Below are 9,933 nucleotides of genomic sequence, written 5' to 3' on the forward strand. Positions count from 1 at the left end.
TATGTAGCGGTCGAATTTGTTGTGTATAATTCATAGTGACTAACTGCACACAATTTGGTTATGTGTTCATGATGATTTAGGATGGATGAGGAAACTGCCTGTATGATGTCCGTTAGGATGGAAACAAGTCGTCTTAGTAGCGATGGCCGCAAGCGATATGTTGGCGGCTTTGATTATCCTCTGTTTGTCGAATCCAGTATCACATACAAAACATTGTTGTGCAAGTTGTGTGATACCTATCCCTGGGGGTGCCGTGATTCTGTGGAGTTGAAGTACTACGAGAGGGAACAGAATATATGGGTTGATGTTGCATGTGATGATGATGCAGCTTTGATGTTTGGAAAGCATCAAGATTCAAAGAAAATATCTATGCTAATTGAGGTTCTTCAGAAATCTCCAACTCCGAGCACACCGAACCGCAATCCACCTACATAGCCTTCTTATAGTGAGAGTCAACATATACAGGGAGTCAGGCAATTGATGTTGATATAGTCAACATACAGGGAGTCAGGTAGTCTACTAGTATTGATGATCCTAACAGAGACATAACCGATGATGCTATTCATGATGATACTATACTCTCAGATAATGATGATGAGAGGGAGTATCCTGACTTAGTCAAGAAGTCTACGAAAGAAGATGATTCAAAAGATATAGAAGAGGAAGATGATCCTCCAGCATATGAATCCACTGACACTGAAGAGGAACAAGAGAATAGAGACATGGGTTTAGTAGATGAGGAGGAAGAGGAGGAGTAGGAGGACAGACCTATTGTAGTGTATAATAAGGAGGATCCATCATTTGTAGAAGGATCGGCATTCCACTCTTTGTTGGATTGCAAGAATGCACTTTCGACTTTTGCAATTAAAAGTGAATTTGACTATACAGTCCAAAAGAGTGATCCTAATAGGCTGAGAGTTTGTTGTGCATATAAGAGGTGTAAGTGGAGGATACATGGCTCTTATATGAGGAATAGCACAATATTTCAGGTATAACTTGGTAATATCTAATTGATTTGATTGTTGTACCCTTTCTTCTATGCAATTGGTAGCAATACAATTTGATTTTGTTGTTTTTTGAATGCAGATCAAGGTGTGTCCTTTCTCTCATACATGCCCAACTAAGCTGAGAAGTGAGAAGTTCAAGCCGGCTAAGAGTAGGTGGGTTGCTGATGTTATCCTAGATTGGGTCAGAAAGAACCCAGACATTGGCCCTACTGCTCTTCAAGAGAAGATCGAGGATAAGTATCACTTCACGGTGCCGTACATGCGTGTATCTCGTGGTAAGGAGAAAGCAGTGGATATGATTAGTGGAAAATGGAAAGATAGCTTCCATCTTGTCTATAGTTTCAAGGCTGAGGTGGAGAAGTGTTCTCCTGGTAGTGTAGTGGAAATAGACAAAGAGACTGTGAAGTACTCAATCAAAGGAAAAGTCAGGGAGAAGGAATGCTTTAGGAGAGTGTTCGTTTCATTCAAGGCATGTTGGCAAGGGTTTTTAGATGGGTGTCGACCATACTTGGCCGTGGATTCAACTGCACTAAACGGCATATTCAAAGGGCAGCTAGCTTCTGCTTGTGCCATTGATGGCCGTAATTGGCTTTACCTGGTTGCCTACGGGGTGATAGAGACAGAATCATCAGATAGTTGGGCTTGGTTTCTTCAAAATCTATGTAATCTTATTGGGCATCCTGAAGGACTAGTCATACACACCGACGCTTGTAAAGGTTTAGAGATAGCAGTAGAACAAGTGTGGCCTGGAGTGGAGCATAGGGAGTGTATGAGGCATCTTGTTGCAAATTTTGGAAAAAAAATCAAGGGCAAGGTCTATGATGATAATCTTTGGCCAGCAAGCTTGACTTACAATTCTAGGAAGCACAATTGGCATATGAAACAGATCCTTGCTAAGAAGAGTGTTCAAAAATATATGGCTGAACACCACACAAAGATATGGTATAGAAGCAAGTTCAATGAAATCTGCAAGGTTGACTACATCAATAACAACCTCGCAGAGTCATTTAATAGCAAAGTCAGGAAAATTAAGGCTCTTCTTATTGTTGACATGTTGGACAAGATTAGGCAGATGATAATGGAGAAGTTTGATTTGCGGATGAGGATAGCATTAGAAAAATGGCCTGGCTATCTCATAATACCAAGTGTGATAAAGGCACTACATGCCAAATCCAAAGGTAAACAAACATCTTCTGCTCTTTCAACTGACTAATGTCATAACGAACTAAATTAAATGTTTAATATTTGGTGTTCTTTCCAGGACTAAAGATGAAGGTAGTTAGACGCAGTGATGTTGAGGCAGAAATTACTGCAGTGGACAAAGAAAATAGGGAATGGAGGTACCCTGTTGACATAGCCAAGGAAACATGTAGCTGCAGGCAATGGCAAGTCAAGGGTTTGCCATGTATCCATGCTCTATATTTCATTACTTCACTAAGAGGTCCGGTATCAGAAATTGAACCTTATGTACATGAGTTCTACTCCGTAGCAAAATTCAAGGCTGCGTATGTAGACAACATACCTGCAATGGTAGGCAAGCAACAATGGGACATTCTTGACCCTGGCTTCAAACTACAAGCTCCAGTGTTGAGGAGGCCAAAAGGACGATCGCGGAAGACTAGAATCAGATCTAGTGCTGAAGGTGCTGGCCTTGGCCCTAGGAAAAGGAAGTGCAAGCGTTGCGGAGGCTTCGGCCACATAGCGAGAATTTGCAAAAATCCAGTTGACCCAGCATTTGGAGAAGATGAGGCTGACCTACATGCTGGAGATGCCCCTTTTGTGGCCGGAGAAGGCGACCTTGAGCCATCCGTGGTTGCAAGTTCTGTGGGGTAACTCCAAAACCTGTGCTTTCTATATTTGAACATCCATGGCTGCATTGCTACATTCATGCATTTTCAACATTCTGTCCTATAATCTGAGTCGTCAAAGACTAATTTTACTTTCCACTTCCAAAGAATTTGAATACATGTAAGCTATAACTATATTCTGTACAAAATTGATGCTTTATATTTCCATTTTTTGCAACATGACCAACTTCTATACAGCTCAAGGAAAAGCGTGAAGAAGAAAACAGATAAGAAAACCAATAAAAGGAAGAGCAAGGAAGATGAACATTCAACCAGAACTGAAGGTTCCACAAGTGGATCTGTTGCATCTCCCATGCATACCCGAGTTGCACACAAATCGCTAGACAGTCCTACCCAAAACACAAGAAGCAAAAAGAGGCTGCACATGTGAACATTTGTGTGATTGTGACCTTATAAGATTGTGAACCTGGACCTGTTTATTTTGAACCTTATGTTGAGAATTTGGACCTTTTACTTCAAACTAGCAAGTGGATGCTATTCGACCTTAATGTATGTTTGTGAACCTGAGACACTTTGTGTGCTGAAAATCCAGGAAATGAACATTATGTTTGCTTGTGTGTTGGATGTTTTCAATCTTATGTACATGCGTCATGGTAAATTTATTTTTTAGAGAAATTTAGAGAACCATTTGTTGCTGCTGTTGCATGTACAACTTGAGTTTACTTGGTTTTTTAATAGCTATGCCAAGATATCACGTAAGGATATGTAGCATATCTCCATTCATTAGTCAACTAATGACCTTGGGTGTAGTGGCTAGCTCGTGCGAGCGCATCCCAGAGGTCTGGGGTTCGAACCCCTCTACTGCCTATTTTTACATCCTAAAAATTATTTCCTTGCCCCTGACATGTCGGGCCCACGGTTTGGGAAGAAATGGAGCCAGGGGCATTTCGGTCATCTAGCGCGGTCAACGAGCCTTTGACTGACGGTAACGTGAGAAAATGGCATTTTTGAGTGTGGCTCTAACGGAATAGTGGCATTTTTGAGTACTGAAACATTTTAATGGCAAAAGTGAGTAGTGTGGCACAACTAGTGGCAAAAGTGATAAAAACCCTAATTAATTTGGTGCCCTTAGTTGTGTCGCACTCGGCAGGTTTACCCCTATTTTTCAAAAACACTTGTTCCTGCCCAAACCACTTTGCTCCTCTTATGCTTTTGCCCTTTGACTGTTTGACCATCAGTTTGAAAACTTCATAAAAAATTCATACTAACTCAGAAAAATTCAAATAAGATATCAAAATGTTCAGAAAAGCATCACCTATACGTGCATGTCATTTGCATTCATGGAAAAAGTGTTGGCCAGTCCCCATCTCAGTTTTAGCTCATATGATCTTAGCATGAACAGTAAAATCTAAACAAATTCTAAAAAAAATTGGTGGCAAACTTTGACCAATGTTTTGAGTGCTTGCCAAGTTTCATAAGGGGATGACATTCGTGGAAGTCGTGGTAAAAAAAAGAAATTTTGGAGCATTGATTTTTGTTTTTTTGCCACGACTTCCATGAATGTCATTCCCTTATGAAACTTGGCAAGCACTCAAAACATTGGTCAAAGTTAGCCACCAATTTTTTTAGAATTTTTTTTAGATTTTACTGTTCATGCTAAGATCATATGAGCTAAAACTAAGATGGGGACTGGCCAACACTTTTTTCATGAATGCAAATGACATGCACATATAGGTGATGCTTTTCTAAACATTTTGATATCTTATTTCAATTTTTCTGAGTTAGTATGAATTTTTTATGAAGTTTTCAAAGTGGTGGTCAAACAGTCAAAGGGCGAAAGTATAAGAGGAGCAAAGTGGTTTGGGCAAGAACAAGTGTTTTCGGAAACTAGGGGTAAACCTGCCGAGTGTGACCCAACTAGGGACATTAAATCAATTATCCCTATTAACTAAGGTAGCTTGTTTATCAGAAATTTGGCCTACTAAAATTTCAAGATGAGCAAACTGAGATTTCAAACCATAAAATTCTTAGACATATCATCGAGCTCTTTATTCATGTATTCCATAAAACTTTTCTGCTCCTTAAGCTCGTTTCTAAAGAAATTATTATGCTCAAATTGCAAAGACATGAAGCCGCTAACGTTATTTTCAATTTCTTCCAACCTCCTAAAGTGAGGATCAACATTTTTTGGTTGAGCCATCGCGACAAAGCAAGCAATCCAACACACGAGCACACAAAAAGCAAGCGAAGAAGACAAATGGAAGAGGGGCGAAGAAAAGGTGAATCTTTTTGAAAATTGTTTTAGAAGTGGGGGAGAGGAAAACGAGAGGCGAATGGCGAATAATGTAATGCAAGAGATGAGAGTTTATGATGGGTACTTGATATGTCTTGACTTGGCGTAGATCTCCCCGGCAACGACGCCAGAAATTGGCAAGTTGATGGGAGACGAGTCTTGATTTGGCGTAAATCTCCCCGGCAACAACGCCAGAAATTCTTCCTGCTACTTCTTGAGCTTGCGTTGGTTTTTCCCTTGAAGAGGAAAGGGTGATGCAGCAAAGTAGAGATAAGTATTTCCCTCAGATTGAGAACCAAGGTATCAATCCAGTAGGAGACAACGCACCAGTCATGAAATACCTGCACAAACAATCAAACAACTTGCACCCAACGCGATAAAGGGGTTGTCAATCCCTTCACGGTTACTTGCTAAAGTGAGATCTAATAGAGATAGATAAACGGTAAAGTAAATATTTTTGGTATTTTTGGTTTATAGATTGGAAAGTAAAAGATTGCAAAAAAAGTAAATAGGAAACTAATATTGTAGATCGGAAACTTATATGATGGAAAATAGACCCGGGGGCCATAGGTTTCACTAGAGGCTTCTCTCAAGATAGAAAATAATACGGTGGGTGAACAAATTACTGCCGAGCAATTGATAGAAAAGCGCGAAGTTATGACGATATCTAAGGCAATGATCATGAATATAGGCATCATGTCCGTGTCAAGTAGACCAAAACGATTCTGCATCTACTACTATTACTCCACACATCGACCGCTATCCAGCATGCATCTAGAGTATTAAGTTCATAAAGAATGGAGTAACGCATTAAGCAAGATGACATGATGTAGAGGAATTAACTCAAGCAATATGATGAAAACCCCATCTTTTTATCCTCGATCGCAACAATACAATACGTGCCTTGCTGCCCCTACTGTCACTGGGAAAGGACATTGCAAGATTGAACCCAAAGCTAAGCACTTCTCCCATTGCAATAAAAACCAATCTAGTTGGCCAAACCAAACCGATAATTCGAATAGAATTACAAAGATATGAAATCATGCAAGAAGATTCAAATAATATTCTGTGACGCCCCCGATTAGACCGTACACTAATCATGCACGCAAATGTGTACGATCAAGATCAGGGACTCACGGGAAGATATCACAACACAACTCTAAAACATAAATAAGTCATACAAGCATCATAATACAAGCCAGGGGCCTCAAGGGCTCGAATACAAGTGCTCGATCATAGACGAGTCAGCGGAAGCAATAATATCGGAGTACAGACATAAGTTAAACAAGTTTGCCTTAAGAAGGCTAGCACAAACTGGGATACAGATCGAACGAGGCGCAGGCCTCCTGCCTGGGATCCTCCTAACTACTCCTGGTCGTCGTCAGCGGGCTGCACGTAGTAGTAGGCACCTCCAGTGCCGTAGGTGTCGTCGTCGACGGTGGCGTCTGGCTCCTGGACTCCAACATCTGGTTGCGACAACCAGGTAGAAAGGAAAGGGGGAAAAGAGGTAGAGAAGCAATCGTGAGTACTCATCCAAAGTACTCGCAAGCAAGGAGCTACACTACATATGCATGGGTATATGTGTAAAGGGGCATACCAGTGGGCTGAACTGCAGAATGCCAGAATAAGAGGGGGATAGCTAATCGTGTCGAAGACTACGCTTCTGGCCATCTCCATCTTGCAGCATGTAGAAGAGAGTAGATTGAAGTCCTCCAAGTAGCATCGCATAGCATAATCCTACCCGGCGATCCCCTCCTCGTCGCCCTGTTAGAGAGCGATCACCGGGTTGTATCTGGCACTTGGAAGGGTGTATTTTATTAAGTATCCGGTTCTAGTTGTCATAAGGTCAAGGTACAACTCCGGGTCGTCCTTTTACCGAGGGACACGACTATTCGAATAGATAAACTTCCCTGCAGGGGTGCACCACATAACCCAACACGCTCGATCCCATTTGGCCGGACACACTTTTCTGGGTCATGCCCGGCCTAGTAAGATCAACACGTTGCAGCCCCACCTAGGCTCAACAGAGAGGCCAGCACGCCGGTCTAAACCCTATGCGCGCAGGGGTCTGGGCCCATCGCCCATTGCACACCTGCACGTTGCGTATGCGGCCGGAAGCAGACCTAGCCCCTTTAATACAAGCGCGATCTTACGGTCCAATGTGGTGCGCGCCACTCAGTCGCTGACGTCAAAAAGAGCTTCGGCTGATACCACGACGTCGAGTGCCCATAACTGTTCCCGCGTAGCTGGTTAGTGCGTATAGACCAAATGGCCAGACTCAGATCAAATACCAAGAACTCGTTAAGCGTGTTATTTTGAAGTAACCGCGGACGCCGTCCAGGGCCAGGCCCACCTCTCGCCTACGTGGTCTCAACCTTCCCTGTCGCTCCGCCACAAAGATCCACTTGCGGGTACTCCTACGAGCCGACCCGACTTTAGTCACCACAGGTGTCATGTATAGAGTATATAAGTATATACCCGTGATCACCGCCCAAGTGATCATGGCCCGATAGTATAGCATAGCAGACGGACAAGAATGTAGGGCCACTGATGGAAAACTAGCATCCTATACTAAGCATGTAGGATTGCAGGTAAAGGTAACAACAGTAGAAGCAAGGACAGGCTATGCATCAGGATAGGATTAACGGAAAACAGTAACATGCTACACTACTCTAATGCAAGCAGTATAGAGAAGAATAGGCGATATCTGGTGATCAAGGGGGGGGGGCTTGGCTGGTTGCTCTGGCAAGTAGGAGGGGTCGTCAACTCCGTAGTCGAACTGGACAGCAGCAGCGTCGGTCTCGTAGTCTACCGGAGAGAAGAGGGGGAAGAAATAGTAAATACAATGCAAACATAAGCATGAGGATGCGTGACATGACAATGAGCGGTGCTAGGTGTGCCCTAACGCGGCAGTAGGTGGTACCGGCGAAGGGGGGAAACATTCGGGAAAGTATTCCCGATGTTTCGCGTTTTCGGACAGACGGACCGGAGGGGGAAAGTTCCATGTTCGCTATGCTAGGAACGTGTGGCTGACAAACGGACTACCTATTCGGATTCGTCTCGTCGTTCTGAGCAACTTTCATGTAGAAAGTTTTTCCATCCGAGCTACGGTTTATTTTATATTAAATTTTAAAGATTTAAATCATTTTTAGAATTTAATAAATTAATTTAATTCGAAAATTAATTAATGCATCAGCATGACGTCAGCATGACGTCAGCAGTCATCGTTGACCTGGTCAACCTGACAGGTGGGTCCCACCTGTCAGGGGCTGTTAGCTAATTAACAGTAGTTAATTAGGTTAATTAGTTATTAGGTTAATTAATCTTAATTAATTATCTTTATTATTTATTTATTTTTATTAATTTAATTTTTTAAATCATTTTTTTATTAAAACGTTCTCTGGGCCGTGGGGCCATTTGGTCAGTGGCCCAGGGGGCCTATCGGGCGCTGGGCACTAACGGGGCGGGTCAGGCGTTGCGGCGCCCGACTGGGCGTTCGCCCAGATCGCCGGGGCGAGGAGGGCCGGGGCACCGGCGAACAGGCGTGGGGCGACGACCGGCGGGGTGCCGGAGTTGTTGGCGCGCTCGGCGGCGCGGCGCACCGGCCGGTCAACCGGGCGGTGGCCGCGGCGGATAGGGCGCATGAGGTCGCGGGCGAGCGTGGGGAGCGTGACGGTGGGGCACGCTGCCCAGGCGCGGTGCGGGGAAGGAGGCCGCGACCCCCGGGGTGGCAGCGGGGCGCTGGGCGCGCGAGCGCGCTCGCATCGACGGGGGCAGGCACGGCCAGGAGCTGGGGCACGGCGCGCGGGTGCCGTGTGCGTGCGGACGGGGCGTGCATGGGACGAGGGAGCCGCGGGGAGGGGGGGAGAGGGCGCGGCCACGGCGCGAGCACGGGCACGGGATGGCGCGGGCGCGCGTGCTGGCGTGGAGCTGCGGGACGAGGGAGCAACGGGGGAGAGGGCGCGGCCACGGCAGAGCGTGCGCGCGTGCGTGCGTACGGGGATAGGGGGAGAGGAGGAGAGAATATGCGGCGGCTCACGGTGGCCGTAGGGTCAGGGGCAACGGGGGTCGGGGTGGTGGTCGAGGACGACGGCGACGAGGAGAAGCAGGCCGGCGGGAAGGAGGAGGCAGGCCGGCGAGGGCGAGGCGGCGTCGGGCGGTCTCCTCCTCTCGATCCCGATCCAATCGGGGGAGAGGGGGGAGATATTTTCGGGGGGGGGGGGGGGAAGTGGGGTGTCGGTGGGGGGTTTGGGGTGGATAAGGAGGAGGAAGTGGGCGGCCGGCTGGGCCTGATGGGTTGGCCCAGTTGGGCCACGGCCCAGGGTTTTTTTTTGTTTTTTTTTGTTTTCTGTTTTGCAATTTCTTTTCTTTTATTTATTTTATTTTCTGTTTTAAATCATTTTAAATTATCTAGGCATTTTATAAAAATGTGTTTATTACACCATATTTACTTATGCAAAATATGGCATCTCCCGAACATTTTTGTTTTAAATTTTGAAAAACTTATATTGTCGACATTAATTTAAATTTGAAACGGTTTGACCTAACGGTAGATTAGCAATAGTAACTGTGGTGACGTGGCATCATTAGCGTGGGATTACTGTAGCTTGATTATCCGGGCATTACAAAACTCCTCCACTACAAGAAATCTCGTCCCGAGATTTAGGAGGTAGAAGGAAACAATGCGGGGTATTCATCACGCAGGCGATCCTCGCGTTCCCAAGTGGCTTCATCTTCAGAATGGTGCGACCACTGGACTTTGAGGAACTTGATCGCCTTCTGACGTGTGCGGCGTTCAGCTTGGTCGAGAATGCGGACCGGATGC

At 45.1% G+C, this 9,933-nt stretch overlaps 1 protein-coding gene across 1 annotated transcript; it reads left to right on the plus strand.

Annotated features, from left to right (window-relative positions):
- Positions 1 to 1,266: 1,266 nt before the first annotated feature.
- On the plus strand, positions 1,267 to 2,840 carry LOC109749246 (uncharacterized). Its single transcript, XM_020308215.2, has 2 exons — positions 1,267 to 2,185; positions 2,269 to 2,840. The coding sequence occupies exons 1-2, from the start codon at positions 1,267 to 1,269 to the stop codon at positions 2,838 to 2,840; spliced, it is 1,491 nt and encodes a 496-aa protein (XP_020163804.2).
- Positions 2,841 to 9,933: the final 7,093 nt, after the last annotated feature.

Source organism: Aegilops tauschii, chromosome 3 (genome assembly GCF_002575655.3).
Source record: "Aegilops tauschii subsp. strangulata cultivar AL8/78 chromosome 3, Aet v6.0, whole genome shotgun sequence".
NCBI classification, from domain to species: Eukaryota; Viridiplantae; Streptophyta; class Magnoliopsida; order Poales; family Poaceae; genus Aegilops; species Aegilops tauschii.